The following is a 21,116-nucleotide window of genomic DNA, read 5'->3' as shown; positions in this document are numbered from 1 at the left end:
AGGTCATTCCCCCCCCCCCGTGCTTGACACTTTGTAACTCTTCTTTTGCGCACAGTTTACATCCTCAACATCAGAAATGCTTCCGCCCCCCGCCCCCAGCGAGCGGAGCCATCCTCTCCTAAGGCCCCCAGCGGAGGGGGGGCGGGAGGAGAGGGGCCCCTCGCGCACGCGCAGTGCTCTCCCAAACCCGCAGGGCGGGGCGTTAACGCAAGGAGCCATTTTGCGTTTCCGTGAATGTGCGGGCACTCGGCGGCCGGCCGGGGAAGGCGGAAGAGTTCGAGGCTGGGGAGGGCCGGGGGGAATGGTGGCTGAATCCCGGGCGCGCGACCGGAAGCCTAGCGGAAGCCGGAAATCGCTGGGGGGGCGGGTCTCCCAGCCAGGCCGCCAGGGCGATCTCTGCAGGCTCCCGCCGTCCCCCGAGGCAGGAGGCAGCCCCGGGGGCGCGGGGTGAAGCCGGGCTCTGTATGTAAGTGTCACCGCCGGGGGCGGGGCCTGCGCCGGCCGGTGGGGGAGGGGCGGGAGGGCAGAGGCGCGCCCCCCCCGGGCCTCGTCCTGGCCCGGCCCCGCCCGCCCCTCCCAGCCAACGGCCGCCCCCCGTCTCCCGTCCCTTCCCTCGCCCCTCGGCTCCCCAACACCCCCCTGGCTGGCTTTCCCCTCTGCCCGCCCCTCCCCCTCCGGACGGCTCCCCGCTCCCGGCCCCTCCCCCTCCCCCTCCCCTCCCCGCTGTCTTTGCCTTTACCCGAAGGGGTTCTTGTAAACTTCCCTTTGGAGACTCCGGAGCCAGGACCGAGCGGATCCATGGGTGATTGTGATGAAGTCTACGTTTTATTATGTCCTTAAGATTATCCGGGGGGGGGGGTTTGTTCTTTTTGGAGCAATTCGTTAAATCCATTTCCCTATCAGTGTTATAACCAAGCAGTTCTGAGCAGTACGTTGTTGGCGCGCACTTGTGGCTGGCATCCGGGCCCGGACGGACGATGGATCCGATTCCAGCAGCGGATAGAACGTTACTTACTTACCAGATAAAACTTCAAGCTTGCCCAGGCCAACAACAAGCCCCGCGTGTTGCCCAGTTTGTTTTGTTTTTGCTAGGAAGTGGAAAAGGAGAATGGGTTGTTTTTTTCGAAAATGATTGTTTCGAAGTGAGACTCTAGTATTGTAAATACCATTAGTTTGTAGAGCAGGCAGTCAGCGAACATTTATTAAGGGCCTACCGGGTCCCAGGCACTGGGCTACGGGCCTGGATTCCAAAAAAAGAGAAAAGGGTGGTCTCTGCTGTCAAGGAGCTGAGTCCATATTGGCGATCGTGGCGGTAGGGAAACAACACAGAAATGACCAAGTACGAAAAGGAAATAATCAACAGAGAATTAAGAGGGATTGGGAAAGACAAAGGTGAGATTTTAGTTGGCCTGGGAGGTAGAGTTGAGGAGGAAAGAGATAGCCAGTGAACATGTCTGTAGTCCTGGGAAGAGAAGGCGTGGTGGTGTAAAGTGTCACAAGGTTGGAAATGTTGGGGAGGGGTTCCTGGTTATGAATGCTTTTGAACACCAGAGGTTCCGATATTTTATCCTAGATGGTAATAAGGAGACGCAAGTTTATTGAGCAGGAAGGTGATGTCATCAGTCATGCGCTTTAGGAAGATCACTTAGTGGTGTGCAGTATTGATCAAAATGGAGACTTTGTAGCAAGTGGATTCAGCGGGCTGTTGGAATAGAGCAGACTTGAGATGGGAGGATCTGCAGTGTCAGAGGACGGGAGGGGGGACACGTGCGAGAGTTGTGGTGAAAGTAAAATCAGCAGGTAGTGAAGGTAACAGATTGGATATGGGGGTGGGGGGATTAGAAAGAGGAGTCGAGAATGACTCCTAGGATGTAAACCTGAGTGATTAGGAGGACGTGGTTCCTTCCATAGTAATATTTAAAGTCTGAAGGGGAGGTGGGGACAGGTGTCATAGGTTAATGAGTTCCGTTTTAATGAGTTTATTTAAAGAGCCATCCAGTTGAAGCTATCTAGTTCAAGATGTAAATCACCAGAGAAGTTAGGGCTGAATAAGTAAATTTGATACTCATCAGCATAGAGATGATACTTGAATCCATGGGAGCCTTTGGGGAACACCCCAGGTAACAGGTGACACACAGAAAAAGGAGCCTGAGGAGAAGTTAAATTGATTGTTTCCCAAATTAAAATTGAAAAAATGTACTATAGGCAATGCATAGCTAAACAGAAAAATCAGTCACTTAAAATTAGAGTACAATCTTATGAGCAGGCGTCATTCTGCAGAGAAAGGCCAGAGTACTCAGTTGTGAATTTAAATTTTCACACTCAACTAATCTCCCTTTATCTGCGGAATTTGAGGATCCCTGGCTGCCATTTTAGACTACAAGGCACAGTTTCTTACAACCTATTAGACTCTCAAAACAGCATTTCTCTGAGTGTAAACAGCTTTGATATTCCATTTAAGCAATATTGATTACTTAAAATTAGATGGCGGAAAAGAATTAGAACAAGTACAACAGTAGTCATTAGCCAAATTCTTGGGGAGAATTTTCATAATTTCTCGAATTAGTTTTATGTACTTCAGTTTGGGAGAATAGGGGCTGAACTCTGCTTTCATTGATATGGGATTGGGGAAACTACTTAGCAAGTCTTTAACTTTCCTTCCAATTATAGTTTTAGGGAGTTATCTGGAGAAGTTGTGACTTGTCCAGGATCCCATAACCAATATATGTGGACAGATGTCTTCCTGAAGGTCTTTAGTCAAGTTTTCTATCTACTTCACCACACTTCCTCTCATTTATTGTGATATTATAATGATTCTATAGGTTTTATTAGGGAAAGGTCAAAAAAAGAGGCCAGTGAATTTAAGTAATTTGGAATTAGACAAAATAAATGAAAATTCACTATGAATGTAAAGTTAGAAAGGTTAAAGTGACTTGAATACTCATTTTAAAAGATTAGTCGACTTATTAAAATTTTGTCCATGAGTTCTGAACTGTCAAAATGTAAGGCATATATGATCTAAAGTTAAAAGTACCTGTTGGGGGCAGCTAGGTGGTGCAGTGGATAGAGCACTGGCCCTGGAGTCAGGAGTACCTGAGTTCAAATCTGGCCTCAGACACTTAATTGGCTAGCTGTGTGGCCTTGGGCAAGCCACATTAACCCCATTACCTTGCACAAAAAAAAAACCCCAAAACCAAAAAGAACTTAAAACTACCTGTTGAGCAAATATCATAAAATTTAGAGCAGCAGCAGATCTTAGAGATAATGTAAGGGGTTCTTAACTTTTTTTTGGATCATATTCCTCTTTGGCAATCTGATGAGGCCTAAGGACCCCCCAGAATAATGGTTTAAGTACATAAAATATATGGGATCACAAAGAAAAACAATCATATTAAAAACAATTATCAAAATATTAAAAAAAAAACACACAAGTTCCTGGACTTTTTAGAAGCCCTAATCTAGTCTAATCCCCTCATTTTAGAGATAACTGAGATCTAAGGGGATTAACTAATTTGTATGAGGTCATAGTCTTAATGAGGGGGAGAGCTAAGATTTGAGTCTAGGTCCTTTTGCTCCAAATTCAGTACTCTTTCTACTACATGAAATTTCCTTGCCTAAGATTATTTCATGAAAAAGTTATTGTGAAAAAACATTAAAATACCATCAGAATTATTTGTCTTTTAAGTATGACATCACAAGGTCATGAATTTCTAGCTGCAAGATACTTTAAAAGTCCCTTTTATTTTATTGTTGAACAAACTGAGCTCCAGAGAGGTGCATTTTCAAAGGTCTCTCTTCCTTAGTAGCCAGGATGTGAACCTATACCCTCCAGTTCTGAAGTCCAGGCTTCTTTTATACAATACTTGTTTCTGAACACAATGAATATTAATATTGTTGGTTGAATGGTAAAGCCTTATTTCATTATAATTTGAGGTAATGATTTTTTATGAATCTATGATTTATTCAGTATTTGAATTTTTAGGAAAAGGAACTTCTTGTACTAGTGCAGAGCCTATACCTGTTCTGTAATTGCTAGTCTAGAGAGAGTTGCCTGCAGGCACTAAAAGTTCAATGCTTGTATGACATCACCCAGCCAAGCCAGTATGTGTCAGAGGACTTGAACTCTGGTCTTCATGTCAAAGATTGACTTTCTTTTTTTTTATATATGCATATTTATAAGTTACAGAATTTCCTTCCACTCTCCCTTTCACTCCTCTCCCCTCATTAGCAAATAGGCTGGTGAACATTGTATATATACATTTGTGTTTAACATGTTTACAGATTAGTTATTTTCTGAATCAGAAATTAGGACTAAGGGAAAAGAAAGAAAACCATGAGATAGGAAGGAAAAGTCAAGAGAAATTTTTAAAAAGTGAACACAGTATTTATTCAGATTCTGTAATTTGTATTTGTTTTGTTTTTCTTCATCTGAATGTGGGTAGCATTGTCTATGACAGGTCTCCCAGGTTTGTCCTAACTCTCTGAACTGCTAAGAGGAGCTGCATCCATCAAAGCTGATCAGCTCACAATGTTGTTGTTACATGTGTACAGTGTTCTCTTGGTTCTGCTCCCTTCTCTCATTCATGGTTTCTTCTAGAACAGTAGTATTTCATAACATTCATATACCATTACTTGTTTAGCTATTCCCCAATTGATGGGCATCCCCTCAATTTTCAATTCTTTCTAAGGCTGACAACCCTTAGTGAGACTGCCCCTAATTAGTAACCTTAATAGAAGAATTAGAATTAAAGATTAAAGATTAAAGAATTAAAGTATTTCAGAGTTAGAAAAGATCTTAAATAGCAGAAAGAAAACTTATATTACCATATTCATGGAATAACAATAGCTCACATTTCTATGGAGCTTTAATATTTACAAAGCACCATTTCTCTATGAGATAGGCAGGAAAAAAAGCATAATATCCATTTTCAGAGGAATATAAGGTTATACAGTCCAGACCAGGGATGAACTTTGTCCTGGCTTCCATTGAGAGTTTCTTCTGCATCTTAATGCTTCTTTAGCTCACACAAAGATTGAAATGAACCTTAGAGGTTTTCTAGTACAACTGTTTACTAAACCAAGAATCCTCTTTATATTCTGCAACAAAGGAGTACAGATCCTCTAATGAAGTAAGAGTCCACTTGAACAACTCCAATAGTAAGGAACTCACTGTCTTAAAAAGAGCATTATGTATGATTCCATTTCTCATCAGTGTGTTAATCTTCATTTTAAATTGAAATCTCTCTTCCTTTATCTTAGTGTCCTAGGAATCTCACAGAATAAGTATAAATTTTTTCCCCCACATGATAACTTTTCAGGTATTTAAAATTAGTGATCATATTTGCTCTTAGTTTTTTCTCTCATATGACAGTTTTTAATCCCTTCAACATTTTGATTGTCCTCTTCTGAACGTAGTTCATTGTATCATTTATAATATTTTGTTGTATGACTAGGACAGTGATCTCCCTTGTTCTGGATACTGCTCATTGGATGAATATTACCTAGTATTGTTAAAGATTAAATACAATTCGGTGCTGTTAGTATTTCATCATTATCTCTTCAAAGTCATTGATAAAATTGGTTATCAGAACAGGTCTGAGTAGAACCACTTCCAGGTTAACTTGAATTGATTGTAATAAAATATTTTTAAGTAATTCTAGACAGTTCTAAATCTGCCTCCTTTCATTGTACTGTCTTGTACCTTATGTTTCTCCATCTTGTCCACGAGATTAGAAGAAATTTTATGAAATGTCATGAAAATTAGATATGTAGGCAGAGCATTTTTTTGTTCTTATTGCCTTCAAAGGATTAGAAATATGACTTTTGATTTCACTGGTTTAGGGAACTGGTGGGTGAGAAAAATTCATTCTACTCTTGTAGATCAGAATCTTTTCTTCAACTTAGATTTGTCTACTGAATGATTAAGTTGATATGTCCAGGGTCACACAGTCATCCTGTGTCAGATGTGGAACTTGAATTCAGATTTTCTTGGCTCTGAGGACTATCCATTCTGCCACAATGTCTTTGTTAGGTTGTTAATTTCGTCTAAAAAGAAAATAAGATTAGCTTCCCATAATTTCTTCTTAATGATCCCATATTTGAACCTTTGTGATTTTCCCCTTTTTTTTAATGTTTATAAGTCATCCAAAAAATAATCTATTGTAGAATTTTGCCCTAGATCAGACAAGTTTATTTGTTGAATTCATCATTTTGCCCTTTTTTTGAAAATTGGAACAGTTTTCTCTAGTCTTGTCATCTCTTCTGACAACTTTTTAGCATGTTTGTTATATATAAAAGACCAAAACTTTTGTAGTAGAAGACATCTTTCTCCTTATGAAAGAAGTTAGTGAGAAAATAGGTTTAATTTTGCTTGAATGTCTATTTCATTAAAAGAAGAATATCCTTATGTCTCTTTCTTCATCTCTATAAAATCTTTTTGAAAATTCTGCATTTGCTTCAAGGATTTCCTTAAAGATATGAGAAAAAGCAGGTAGAGATTTTTTGCAAATAATATTCTTGTACCAGCCCTGGAGTCAGGAGTACCTGAGTTCAAATCCAGCCTCAAACACTTAATAATTGCCTAGCTGTGTGACCTTGGGCAAGTCATTTAACCCCATTGCCTTAAAAAACCCCAAAATAATATTCTCAATGTCACATTTTTTCAGTTATCCAGTTGGATGGAAATGATACAAAATAAAATATTGCGTTGTACTGTTGGTTGATAACAAAACGACATCTGAGTCTATAGAGCAAAATATTCTCCTTCAAACAAGATGTCTTCCATGCACATGTCTGTCTGTTTGTCTGTCTCTGTATGTACATATATATAGAGATATATAGATATAGATATAGATAGATATAGATATAGATATCCCTACTCTTGGAACCCTTCACTCCCTTAGAGTGGAGAGCTCCTCCCAAATCCTGCACCATTTAGGAATGGTACCCAGGAAATTTTCATCATTCCCCACACAGTTTCTGTTTTAGACTTTTCCATCACCAGAAACTCATTGTTCTGCAAGATGAAATCAATTCAAACTCATCTCCTTAGATCATTTCCCACCCCATTTGGATGACTTCATCATGCCTTTATGCTGAGTAATCCCCACTCCCCCTTTATTTAACTTGTTTTTATATGTTGTGTAAGTTTTGGTGTATTACCATTAGAGAATTTGTATAAATTACTTTTAAAAAGTTTTCCAGGAAACAATGTAAAAACTAACAGATTGCCTTCTGTAGGGAGTGGGGGGAGGAGTGAGATTAGGGGGGAAATTGTAAAATTCAAAATAAATAAAAAAAAAATTAAAAAAAAATTTTTTTTAAAGTTTTCCAGGAGAAGAGAATGGCAAAGTGTTAATGGCCAGAAAAAAAAGGCCATTGGTTTATCAAACTGTAATCTAGATCCTGTAAATCTACTATGGGGGTCCCATCCAATATACTAGGTGTTTGGTGTAGATTTCTTGATATTGTGTGGTTTGATAAGAGAAGGAAGTAAGCTTGTTAGATAATGAGAAAGGTGAACAGCCCACAAACCTATTGGTATGCACACAGTATCAAATTGATACAAAGCACCTAGCACATTGGATGGGGCCCCCATAGTAGATTTACAGGACCTAGTTTACAATTTGATAAACCAATGGCCTTTTTTTATGACCACTGACATTTTGTTATTCTCTTCTCCTAGAAATGTTTTTTAATAATATAATTTTGTTGCTGTCTTTTGTTTTATATCACCTAAAAATTTCTTCCTTTTTTCCCCTCCCCCCTTTCCCCATTCAGGAACCATCTCTTATAAGATTTTTTTTAAAAGAAAAATTAAACAAATCCAATTAATACATTAAAAAAAATCTGACAACATATGTAATATTCCCTTTTACTGGAAGGCATTTCCCTGTTCCCAGTTCTGCAAAGGATGGGAAAGAATTATCTCCTTATTTCTCTTTGGGACCAAACTTGTTTTTTATAACTTTGCAGCATTCATTTACATTGGGGTTGTCACTGTATATATTGTTTTCATAGTTTTGGTTCCTTGACTTAGTAACCATTTGTGAAAGTCTTTCCATGTATCTCTATATTCATCATATTTATTTCTTATAGCTAAGTAATAATTCATTGCATTTCTGTATTACAGTTTGATGAGGAATGGTTTCTGATTTTTTTCCTATTCCTTGTTACAATGAAAAGTGCCATTATAAATATACTTTTTCTATAATCTCTGAGTTATATGGTCTGAGCTTATTAGTTTGTATAATTTTCAAAATTTCAATTTTGGAAACAGAATAGTTATACTAATTTATGACTACACTAACAGTGATCCACAAACTTTCCAGCATCAACTAATTCAGTATTTGTCTTCTTTGCCAATTTGCTAGATTTGAGATGAAACTTCATGATGATAAAAAAAATCTAATTAATGCTTGGAGCATCTTTTGACATGGGTTTTTTTTTTGTTTTTTTGTTTTTTTAGGTTTTTGCAAGGCAATGGGGTTAAGTGGCTTGCCCAAGGCCACACAGATTTGAACTCAGGTACTCCTGAGTCCGGGGTCGGTGCTCTATACACTGCGCCACCTAGGCGCCCCTTTTGACATGATTTTTAATAATTAATAGACTCTTTTGAGTGCTCCCTAGGTTTCCACGACCTTGGTTCCCTCCAATCTGATGGTTCTCTGTGTATTCCTTCTGTGTCTGCTTTACTTTATCATCTTCTACATCTCATTTCTTTTATGTAGGTATGTCCCATGGCTATGTCATAAGTCGTCTTTCCTCATTTTAGGATTGTATAGTTTAAAGTTGGAAGACATCTTGGGGAGGCCACTTAGGTTAATTTTACTCATAAATAAAATAATACTGAGAGGTTAAATGACAGCTTTGGTCACACAGTAAGTGTCTAAGCTGGGAGATAAATACGAGCCTTACTAATTCTAAATCCTTAGCCTTAGCCACTCTACTGTACTGCCTCCTATGTATACTTACTTTCTTCTCTCTCTCTCTCTCTCTCTGATCTCTTCAGCTTCTACTGATAATATAGATGAATCCCACATTTCCTTATCGAGCCCTCATCTCCCCTGAGCTCCAGACCTGCCTTACCAACCATGTACAAGTTAGCTCCACTTGGATTTTCCACGACATTTTAAATTTAACATGTTCAAAAGAGAACTCAGGATTTTCTCCCCTAAATGTTCTCCTTCTCCTAACCTCTGTCTGTGTGGACACCTCTTAGATCATCCTCAACTTATCATTCTAGCCTGTTTTCCAGAATATCTCATATATACTTTTTCTAATCTTATTTCATGATCCATGATCTAGCTCAGTTGGCATATTTTTCTCCAACCCCCTTCCTCTGGTATGGAAGAACATTCCAGGGACAGGAAGCTGGGGACAGGTTACTCCCCAACCTCATTGGAATGTACTCTCTTCTCTTTCCTACCTAAGCCACTCAGAATCCCTGACCTTTCTCAAAGCTTAGTTGATGTATTTTCAACTCCTAACATATTCATTCCCCTTCACCTCTTCCCCATTTGTTGGTGTACTCTTTCATTTCAAATAATTATGTACAGGATATTCCAAAGGTCTTAATGCTATGACTTAGCCTTGGGACTTTGGGAACAATCTGCATTTATTTCACTGTGTACATTTTATCATTCTTGTAGAATGCAAGCTTTTTAAGGGCAAGGACTGTTAATGTAGTGTCCTTGAGTATCCACTGCCTCAAAGTTCCTTAAACAAAGTTAGAGCTTAAAAAATACTTGTTGGACTGCATTGGAAAACATTCATAGAGCCCTTTACTTTTTGTTAGACCAACATTAATGAATTTTTTGACAGTTTATTTCAGTCCTTAACATTTTCTGTTTTCAAATTAGTTTGAGCAATATGCACAGAATATTCCAACTGAAGAGACCTTAGAGATCATTTGGTCCAGTTAAAGAAATGTAATGCTTGGGGCGACTAGGTGGCACAGTGCATAGAGCACAGGCCCTGGAGTCAGGAGTACCTGAGTTCAAATCCAGCCTCAGACACTTAATAATTACCTTGGGCAAGTCACTTAACCCCATTTGCCTTGCAAAAACCTAAAAAAAAAATGTGAGGCCTGAAAATGTTAAGTGATTTGCTCTTTTTGCCTTTGGGATATATTGTCTGTGCTTTTAAAATTTCTATATTAATATTAAATGCAAGCATTCATAAAGTTATAAATTCAAGAAGTAGAAAATATCTACTAAATTGTTACTTTTATTCACTGTATTTTTTATTTAAAATTTTTACTTTAAAATAATTTCTTGATACAAGTCTTGACATAAGACTCTTCCCAACAACTTTTCCTTCTTCCAATACAAATTTTTAATTTATTTTTAAAAATTTAATTAATTTTGAATTTTACAATATTTCCCCTAATCTTGTTTCCCTCCCCCCACCCCCATAGAAGGCAGTCTGTTAGTCTTTACGTTGTTTCCATGGTATACATTGATTTAAGTTGAATGTGATGAGAAAGAAATCATATCCTTAAGGAAAAAAAATAAAGTATAAGAGATAACAAAATTACATAGTAAGATAATTTTTTTTTAAATTAAAAGTAACAGTCTTTGGTCTTTGTCCAAACTCCACAATTCTTTTTCTGGATACAGATGATATTCTCCATCACAGATACTCCAAAATTGTGCATGATAGTTGCACTGATGGAATGAGCAAGTCCATTAAGGTTGATCATTACCCCCATGTTGCTGCACAGTGTTCTTCTTGTTCTGCTCATCACACTCATTGTCAGTTCATGCAAATCCTTCCACAGCCTTCCTTGAATTCCCATCCCTTCTGGTTTCTAATAGAACAATAGTGTTCCCCAACATACATATACCACAGTTTGTTCAGCTGTTCCCCAATTGATGGACATTCACTCAATTTCCAATTCTTTGCCACCACAAACAGGGCTGCTATGAATATTTTTATACAAGTGATGTTTTTACCCTTTTTCATGATCTCTTCAGGGTATAGACCCAGTAGTGGTTTGCTGGATCAAAGGGTATGCACATTTTTGTTGCCCTTTGGGTGTAATTCCATATTGCTCCCCAGAAAGTTTGGATGAGTTCACAACTCCACCAACAATGTTCAGTACACACAAAATTAAGTAAAACAACTAAATGTTGGGTTGGCAATTGTTTTGAAATTTTATCCATTGTCAGTTGTATTTGAGTTGAGTTTTCTTGCTTTGGCTTTAACTTTGTTTATATTGTTGTCACTGTATATAATTGTTCTGTGATTGTTCTAATTCTTCATGTTCGTCGTATTTTACAACACAGTAAATGTTACTCTCATATACCACATTTGCTCAGTTATTCCTCATTTTACTAACATGAATGTTCCCATGAATAGTTGGTACCTGGATGCCTTTTCTTGAACTTTTTGAGGACTTTACATGAAAGCCAAATAGAAAAGAGGGAGGGGAATCACTTCCTCCCTTTTGTGCCTCATTGCCTACTGGCCCTTGGGGTTGAGGGAGAAGGTAGAGTACAAGGGACTGAGGCCTCAGGATGAGCAGGAGTGAATAGGGATTGATGTATGATTAGCAATCCTTGTGGTCAGACAGTTCTGAGAATTGTCTTTCTTTCTTTAACCACCCCCCCCCCATAGGCACTCACTCACTCACTTTCTCCCTTAACTAAAACAAAACTCTTTTTTGTTCCAAGAGAAAAAACTATTTCTGTATTCCATAGCTAGTTATTCCAGAACTGGAGATAGACTCCAGTTTTCTTGGTTCTCCATCTAATGCATTTTCTAAGTATAATATTAAAGTTTATGGTGAAACAGAAGTCACTTTAAAAATGTGAGTATAAACAATATCACATGTCTCTTGTGGGCTTGAGGGAATGTCTGTGTCTGTGCAGTTTTGACTCATTGTTCAGTATGTATTATTATTAAAAGATATTGTCGGTCAATATTTTACTTTTTTCTTAATTTCTAGTTGATTTTCAGGTTTTGATGTCTCCTAACATTTATACTTTAAATTTCTTTTCTCCCAAATAAATTTTTTTTAAGCTTAGGGGAGCTTCTATTAAAAAACATTCTTTTAAAATAAGAATAATCAATTCCCTGCTTATCAGAAATAGAAATTTAGATTATATGGATAGATTTATATATTTCATTTTATTTTATTTAAGATAATGGGGTTAAGTGACTTGTCCAGGGTCACACAGCTAGGCAATTATTAAGTGTCTGAGGCTGAATTTGATTCAGGTCCTCCTGACTCTAGGGCCAGTGCTCTATCCACTATGCCACCTGGCTGCCCCCCCTAGATTTCCTTTTAAAATAAAGAATACTATTCATTTCTGGACTTTGACCAAGCAAACTGTAGAGGTGTTATTTGGCTATCAGACCTGTGCTGTTACCTTTTTGCCCTATTTGCCCTTAAATAAATAGCCAGTTCCTGTTGTTTCAAAAATTCTAAAGTGGTGTCTTCTCTAATAGTGTATTCCCTTCTCTTTTGTTTGCCTTTCCATTATGACAACATTCCTCAGACTTCTAAGTTGCCTGTCACTTAGTTTAGTGACAAAAGCTAATATGCAGTTATTTGTGAATTTCAGAAAACAAATGGAAAAGATACTCTAAGGGAAGGTTAATAAATACCTCAGCTATTAAGCCTCTAATTTACTATCACCAACCTGGAAATATTTTCTGCCCTAGAGGGTAAAAAATTGTATTCATATAAATTTACTATTTTAAGTTACTACAAAGTATTTTATATAAGTGTAAAGCATTTTTTCGGTAGTTTATTAAATAGTATCTCTCCTGAGAGCCTCATCCTAGTATGTTTTTTTGTTTGTTTTGCAAGACAGTGGGGTTAAGTGACTTGCCCAAGGTCACACTGCTAGGTAATTATTAAGTGTTTGAGTTTGGATTTGAACCCAGATCCTCTTGACTCCAGTGCCAGTGCTCTATCCACTGCACCACCTAGCTGCCCCCATCCTAGCATGTTTTGTCATAAAACTAGTTTGTCATAAAAACTAAAAATGAAGGGAGAGTAATAGCCTTGCTCTCTCCAACCCCCTTCTCTTCTTTCCAAAACACTGTCTCAACAAATATACATTTTCAGATAAAAAAACATAAAGGTATTGGGGGGGGCGGCTAGGTGGCACAGTGGATAAAGCACTGGCCCTGGAGTCAGGAGTACCTGGATTCAAATCCGGTCTCACTTAATAATTACCTAGCTGTGTGGCCTTGGGAAAGCCGCTTAACCCCATTTGCCTTGCAAAAAAACTAAAAATAAAAATAAAGGTATTAGAAACAATGTAACACAAAATGTGTTATTTGCAACTGTTAATCACAAAATAAAAATATGGATATTTTACTTTTAACAAGACAGTAATGACCTATTTGTTTCTGGAAACTCCCTATCTCAACTTATTTTTTGAGTACTTAAACTTTTGTTGCTTTTACTGTTATCTTGATCTGAACTATTGTTATTACACATTCTTTTGGTTCTACTTTCTTTACCTTATTTCATATAGGTCATACTATATGACTTTGAATTCTTCACATTTGTTATTTTTATGAAATAATAGTATTCACTGCATTCATATATTTTCAGCCATAACTTATAAAGTTATAAGTAGTAAAACATAGTTTATGCAGTTTTGCATTCTAGATAATGGTTAAAAAGTGAAAACAAAACCTCTTTCAGCTGGAAAAAGGAAAACTTTATATTATTTTAGAAGATTATATTTATATATAAAATTGGTGTCATACTAGCTGTACTTATCTATATACATATGTAACTTTACTAATACTTCAAATTTTTTTTGCCTCTTAATTTGCTATTATGAAATGATATTTTAAAATTGCTACTGTGTGAAGAGAAGTCAGTCAGGTCTCTTATCATTGAGCATTTTGATGATGATAATGATGATGGAAATATTGGGGAGAGAGCACCTAAGAGACAATCCTCTCCTGTTGCCATCTTGGCTCCACCCCCCATGACAATGATGAATGTACATACCAAATGAATTGAGCTTTTTCATATGTAGAAAAGAAGTGGAATATATGTGAAATAGAATTTCTTTTTTTAAATTAATATTTTGTTTTCCAATTATATACAATTGTAGTTTGCACCCATCATTTTCTATAAGGTTTTGAATTTTACAATCTTTCCTCTATACTCCCTTCCCTCCTTGACTCCCCCCCCCCAGGCAATCCGGTAATCTTTACATTGTTTCCAAGCCATACACTGATTGAAATTGAATGAGTTGGGAGAGAAATCATATGCTTGAGGAGAAAACAAAGTATTAGAGATAACAAAATAATGTAGTACATAAGGCACTTTTTTTAATTAAAAAAAATTGAAGGTAGTAGACTTTGGTTTTTGTTTAAACTCCACACTTCTTTCTCTGGGTACAGATGGTATTCTCTGTTGCAGGTGCTCTAAAATTGTCTCTGATTATTGCATTGATGGAATGAGCAATCCATTAAGATTGATCATCCACCCCCATGGTGCCATTAGGGTGTACAGTGTTCTTCTGGTTCTGCTTATCTCACTCATCATCAGTTCATGCAAGTCTTTCCAGGCTTCTTTGAATTCCTGTCCCTCCTGGTTTCTAATAGAGCACTATATGCATTGATAACATACATATACCACAATTTGTTCAGCCATTCCCCAATTGATGAACATCCCCTCGATTTCCAATTCTTCGCCACCACAAACATAACTGCTATGAATATTTTTGTACATGTGATCTTTTTACCCTTTTGCATGATCTCTTCAGGGTATAGATTCAGTAGTGGTATTACTGGATCAAAGGGTATGTATGAAATAGAATTTCTTGCATAAGTCTTGCCTTTCTTAATTATGATAAATAGAATAAGCCCAGCAGGTGATTTTCAAAGCTACCTGCTTGTTTGTGATGCCTTCTGTTCTCATTTTTCAGAGAAGTGGGGTCCCTATACCTAAGCATCTCCTCTTTACTCCTTCCCACTTTCTCTCCTTGAGCTTAAAAAAATGCAAAGTGCCCTCTTCTGGTTAAAAGTTATGTTTGCAGAAAAGCATGAGGAATGTATACTGGTAGTACTGACCAATCTTCCTTTTAATATAATAATCAATTTTTCTTCTATTACTGGGAGAAACATAACATAGTTAGAAAGTAATACTTGTACATGGAATTGTTCTGTGACAGTTCTTTGCCATGTAGGACATGTTATTTTGTAGGACTACTCTTTCTTTTAGACTTCTAAATCTTATGGATCCCTCAGCACGGAGCTAAATAATCATATTAATTGATCAAACTGCTCTCTCTTTATTAATTAGTTTATTTTTTATTAGAATAGGTTAATAGAGCTGGAAGAAAATTTAGTTATCCATCTAGTTTTAGCCATTTTTTTATCATAGACTAGAACACCAAGTGGTTAACTGATTAAGATCACAGAGTAATAATGACAAAACTGATCTAAGTCTCCCAAATCAATCCATTGCTCTTTTCATTGTATCTTGTATTGAGCTGATAACTTCTCTATTTTGAGAGACTTTTTTTCCTATTGGAATTACTTTGTAGTATTAAGTCATATTATTTTTTATTTTGACACATTATTTTGGTATGTTCTATAGGAAAGAACTCATAACTTGGTCCCCTCCTGCTTTTCCAGTTTTCTCATATATTACTTTGGCTCCTTCTAATTTACACTTTACTGACACTGGTCCCTTTACTTTTGTTCCTTGTGCAAGACATTCTTCTCTACTCTGGGTATTTTTACTGACTATGCCTCATACCTGGCAGTCTCTCATTCCTCATCTCCAACTCCTACCCTCTCTGGGTCATCAAGCCCCACTAAACTTCTTTCTTATTTCCTCTTACCCCTTAAAACTAATGCCATAGTGTAGGTTGTTTAGACATAGTTGTTTGCATGTTATCTCCCATTACTGTGAACTTCTTGAGAGCAGGGACTGTTAATTGGCTTTCTTTGTATCACTAGAGATACACTAGAGCTTAGCACAGTGCCTGACACATAGTATTATATTGTTATTTATTATGGGTATTATTATTATTAAATGCTTGTTGATTTACTGAGTGAGACTTTGAATTGGTTCAATTATAATGGATGAAAAAGTTATTAAGCAAGAAAAATTACTGACTTGTTCATATCATTTGATCCAGAGATCCCATCATTTAAAAAAAATGCCTATTGTGGAATGAATGGACAAACATGTCATATAAGTTCAATGGAATATTACTGAGCTGGTATAACTGAGAATTCTTAGAAACAAAAATTTTTGTGAAGTGTTTCAGAGTTAAGGCAGAGCCAAAATATATGTAATAATTACCACAGTGTAAAGAAAAGTTAACAATATCAGCTCATAAAACTAAAGTCAAATACCAAGGACAACATTGGTAACATATTATCAAAGTCCAAGCACATCATCCTTTCTCTTACCAGTTAACACTAGTGGAAAGTGACATGAACTATCAAGGTGCAGTTATGCTGTTAACTTCAGAATATACTTTATAATGGGATTTGTTTTTCCTTTGGAAAGTTTGTATAAAAGAAGTATCACTGAATTTTTTAAGAGTCCAGCATAAACAACATTTAGAAAACTTTTTTTAAATTAAAGATTTTATTTATTTTGAATTTTACAATTTTTCCCCTAATCTTTACCCCCCCATAGAAGGCAATTTGCCAGTCTTTACATTGTTGCCATGGTATACACTAATCCAAATTGAATGTGTTGAGAGAGAAATCATATCCTTAAGGAAGAAACAAAGTATAAGGGATAGCAAGATCAGACAATAAGATATCAGTGTTTTTTTCCTAAATTAAAGGTAATAGTCCTTGGTCTTTGTTCAAACTCCACAATTCTTTCTCTGGATACAGATGGCACTCTCCTTTGCAGACAGCCCCAAATTGTTCCTGATTGTTGCACTGTTAGAGTGAGTGAGTCTATCAAGGTTGATCATCACCCCCATGTTGCTTTTAGGGTGAACAGTGTTCTTCTGGTTCTGCTCATCTTGCTCAGCATCAGTTCATGCAAATCCCTCCAGGCTTCCCTGAATTCCCATTGCTCCTGGTTTCTAATAGAACACTAATATTCCATGACATACATATACCACAGTTTGCTAAGCCATTCCCCAATTGAAGGACATTTACTTGATTTCCAATTCTTTGCCACCACAGACAGGGCTGCTATGAATATTTTTGTATAAATGATGTTTAGAAAACTTTTAAAAACTGATTTTGTGTTGTAGGGATTTTATATTGGAAGACATGGATCTTGCTGCCAATGAGCTCAGCATCTATGATAAACTTTCAGAGACCATCGATTTAGTGAGGCAGACAGGACATCAGTGTGGAATGTCAGAGAAGGCAATTGAAAAGTTTATCAAACAGCTGCTAGAGAAGAATGAACCTCAGCGGGGACCACCCCGACATCCTTTGCTCATGGTTGCTTACAAGGTAAAGTTGTGTTCTAACTTGAAATTATTGTGGAAAGAGCAAAAATTCTTCTTAAATATTCTGCCACAATATTGTTGACTGACTTTGGGTGACCTATTATATACATCCCATAATATTTTTGTGTTTACTTTTCCTTGGATAAGCTTACTTCTTAGTAAGTTTCAATACTTTGTTTAGTAGCTTTGTATTTTTGATTGACTTTGTAATTTTCTTTCAAATAGTGATCTAAATTTTTCAGGAATTAAATTTTAATATGGAATATTCAGTAGTTAAAATATTCTGTCTAAAAAGCTAACAATTGATAAACTACAAGTGGAAAATGGTTTTTAGTATCAGTCACAATCAAATTCTTACTTGGGATTGGGGGGGGTGTTTTGTGGGAGTGTTGTTAAATGCTTGTAGTGTCAAAACAAAATATATGCCAAGAATTAAATAATTACTACCCCTCCCAAAATGAATGAGTTATCTGTGATGGTGGATTATATTCTGAATGTAAACCTGCCTGAACTGATCATTAGAATAGCCATTTCTTTGCCTTATATATTGGTCTGGTTTTTTTTTCCCTTTTAGGTCCTGATCACACTGGGGTTAACCCTACTCACTGCCTACTTTGTGATTCAGCCCTACAGCCCTTTACCACCTGAACCAGTGCTCTCTGGGGCTCACACCTGGCGCTCTCTGATCCATCATATCAGACTATTGTCTCTGCCCATTGCCAAGAAGTATATGCTTGAAAATAAGGAATTTGTTCCTCTGTCTAATTATAATGAGCCCCCAAGTGACGATGGATATCCAGGTAGAATGCTACATTTACCTATTAACTAGATCTCTTTCTAGACATCAGGTCTAGAAGGAAAAAAATGGAATTTTACTATTAATTTCAGTATTTGCCCATAGAAAAATAAAGATTTGACTGTACCATATTTTTATACATATATTTACCACAGTGTCTATTACAGTTGTTGTGAATTAGTTATGGGATCTCCTTCCACCTACAGTGATAGAAAAACATCTAAAATTTAGTAGATAATTATAATAATAGCTAGCATTTATAACATTTTAAAATTTGTAAAACACTTTACATATATTTTCTCACTTGATCTTCATAGTTACCCTGAAAGATAGATGTTATTATCCCCAATTTACAGATGAGGAAACTGAGGCAACTAGTCATTTTTCTGAAGTGAACTTTTCTTGACTCTAGGTCTCATGCTCTGTCTACTCATGTGCCCAATATAAGTCTTGAAAGAGTTTACTGAATTCAGAAAAATTAAGTAATTTGCCCTATGTTCACTTAGTGTCAGGTTGGGATTTGAATGCAGGTATTTCAGACTCAGGTCTATGACTCTATCTACTACCCCACACATATATGTCCTAAACACATAATTAATAATCATGGTCAGTTAATTCTTAATGATTAATTTACTGAAGACATCAGAACTTTATTCAGTCTCCTTTGTCTTTTGACAATTATCCATGTAGGATTGATTTACTTTGTAGACTTCGAATATATTTACTTTGTGTGAATTTTCTTAGACTTACAAATCTTAATTTTTGGGATCTCTCAGTATGGAGCTAATAATTGTAAAGGTTTTGCCAACAAATTGAGTTTAAGAAACATGTTCCTGGTACCAATATATCCGTGAGAGAGAATTAATCAACCAACTTATTACAAACATTAAGTACCTATTATATGCCAGGTATTATACCAGGTGATGAAGTTATCCAGACATGGAAAAGACGTCTCTTCTCCAAATAATTTAGAATTATAGATTATGAAATTTAAATCTTTTATTTTTCAGTCACTTTTCAGTCTTGTCCAACTCTTCATGACTAAGTTAAAATATTTTTTTAACTTGTAAATACGTATTTGTGACTTAAAATATTAAACTTTAATTGCTATGTATAATCTGGGAAGGAATAGAAAGACATAATTAAGATAGTATTTTGAATAGTCCTTGGAAAGAAATCAGAGAATGCATATTTGTGTCAGAATTAGGTAGGAACTTTCATGAGAGAGAGAGAAGGTAGGTATCAGACGATGCTGACACTCTTAGATGAAAGGGCAGGTAAAATTTAGTGATCTTTTAACAATATGTTTTATTTTAAATGTTATGATGAGAAAAATAGGATAGTCTTTTAAACAAATATATTACTGAGCATTGGTGGCTGTAGAAAATATAGATCTCTGTGGTTTGTACAGCCATACAAAAGAGAGTCTATATCCTAGGCTTTTATCATTTAAAGGCTAGGCTGCCCTTCTGTCTTCTGTACCTCGTCATGTACTCATTGAACCCTAAGCAATGGTTGCTAATGATTATCATAGATGATGAAATGCCAGATATACCTTTAAATGAGTTTTCTGTATCTGTTCAACCAACAAATGCTTATTAAGTATTAATTCTTTGGTAGGCATTGAAAAAATGAAACACCACATGATGGTCTTGTTCTCTGCCAGTAAGATTGTTAGCCCTATACCAAAACCTACCCTACCAACAAAACAACCCTAACCAACAAAAGATGGGCTTTCTTTTTTACATTTCCTTAATTTTCCTCAGTAATCTTCACCTATCAAGACTAATCCTTGACATCACACTCAGCCTTCAGTTTAGAGTGTAGTAAACTACTTTCTTAAAATATAAGAACAGTAGGCAAATTTCAAGGACATAGTACAATTAGGTCAGCTTTATTCAACTAAAAAGATAATAAACTTGGTTTCTTTTCTATTTATACCCAGGCATGGAGAAGGGGCAAGGAGAGGGGAAGTGGGGAACTATCTGTAAAGACACTGAGGTGGGAAATACAGTGTTATATAAAACATAAAGTAGTCTTGTTTGTTTGGAACCTAGAATGCATGAAGGCAGGTTTCTTGATAACCAGCTTTCCAAATGATTGTTTCTTCTCTTCTTTCTTTTTCTGCTCCTTTTCCTTCTCCTCCTCGTCTTCCTCCTATCTCCTTCCTTACTCATCCTCTTTTTTTCCTTCTGACACCAGGGCTGGTGCTCTATTCGCTCCATCACATAGCTGCTCCTCCTCTTCCTCCATTCCTTGAGAAAATCACTTTCTAACTGTCTAGATTTTCAGGAATACTTATCAGTGAATATAGGATATAATGCATTTCAGTACTCCAAGCTGGTTATTTTCTCCTTTCTGGTCCTCTAAAATCAGTCTCTTTTCTAGACTAAATGCAAAGGCTAAGGCACAGTTTCTCAATCTATTCTCCACTAAGCACATTCAGATTAACTTAGTCTTTCCTATTCAGAATTTTCCTAATGCTTCTGTTTTTTCCTTTGTGCTTCTCTTTGTTCATACTTTGCTTTGTTGGTGCATTTTTCTTATTTTTCACATCTATAATTGATATTTTAGGGTTGGAAATCACACACACATACACACACACACACAATACAATCCCCCTCCAGTTCTGAGTCTTTGAGATTATATAACTCAACCCTTTTCATTTTATAAAAGAAGAAACCAGATCTAGCAAGATATGTTGAGTCTCCTGCCTTATCATTCATTTCCCTTTTGTTCCTGGTTATCCTAGCACCATCTTGACCAGCCTCCTTTTTATGTGCTCTTTCATCATTTTCAGGATCTATATTCAAAATAAACTTAAGTAGGTTCCATTGATCTCATCCCTTCTCACATATTGGGAGAGGATGCAGAATGTCTAGGAGGTTAAGAGGGGAGTGTTA

The 21,116-nt window shown here is 36.6% G+C and overlaps 1 protein-coding gene across 3 annotated transcripts in view; it reads left to right on the top strand.

Moving 5' to 3' along the window:
* The first annotated feature begins 360 nt into the window (after positions 1 to 360).
* C5H6orf89 (chromosome 5 C6orf89 homolog) overlaps positions 361 to 21,116 on the top strand; it is a 45,874-nt gene continuing 25,118 nt past the window's right edge. The window contains exons 1-3 of one of the 3 annotated variants that reach the window (XR_012478454.1): positions 361 to 466; positions 17,214 to 17,421; positions 17,992 to 18,217. Coding sequence is in view for 2 of the 3 variants with exons in the window: in XM_074236393.1 (XP_074092494.1) it covers positions 465 to 466; positions 17,214 to 17,421; positions 17,992 to 18,217 (436 nt within the window). In the remaining variant the exon portion in view is untranslated. Of the gene's footprint in view, positions 467 to 721; positions 803 to 17,213; positions 17,422 to 17,991; positions 18,218 to 21,116 lie in introns of those variants that run through there. The other 2 variants (XM_074236393.1, XM_074236394.1) reach the window with 2 other exon arrangements.

Source organism: Macrotis lagotis, chromosome 5 (assembly GCF_037893015.1).
Source record: "Macrotis lagotis isolate mMagLag1 chromosome 5, bilby.v1.9.chrom.fasta, whole genome shotgun sequence".
Taxonomy (NCBI): Eukaryota; Metazoa; Chordata; class Mammalia; order Peramelemorphia; family Peramelidae; genus Macrotis; species Macrotis lagotis.
Note: the sequence above shows the minus strand (reverse complement) of the source record. Positions and strands in the feature narration are given on the sequence as shown.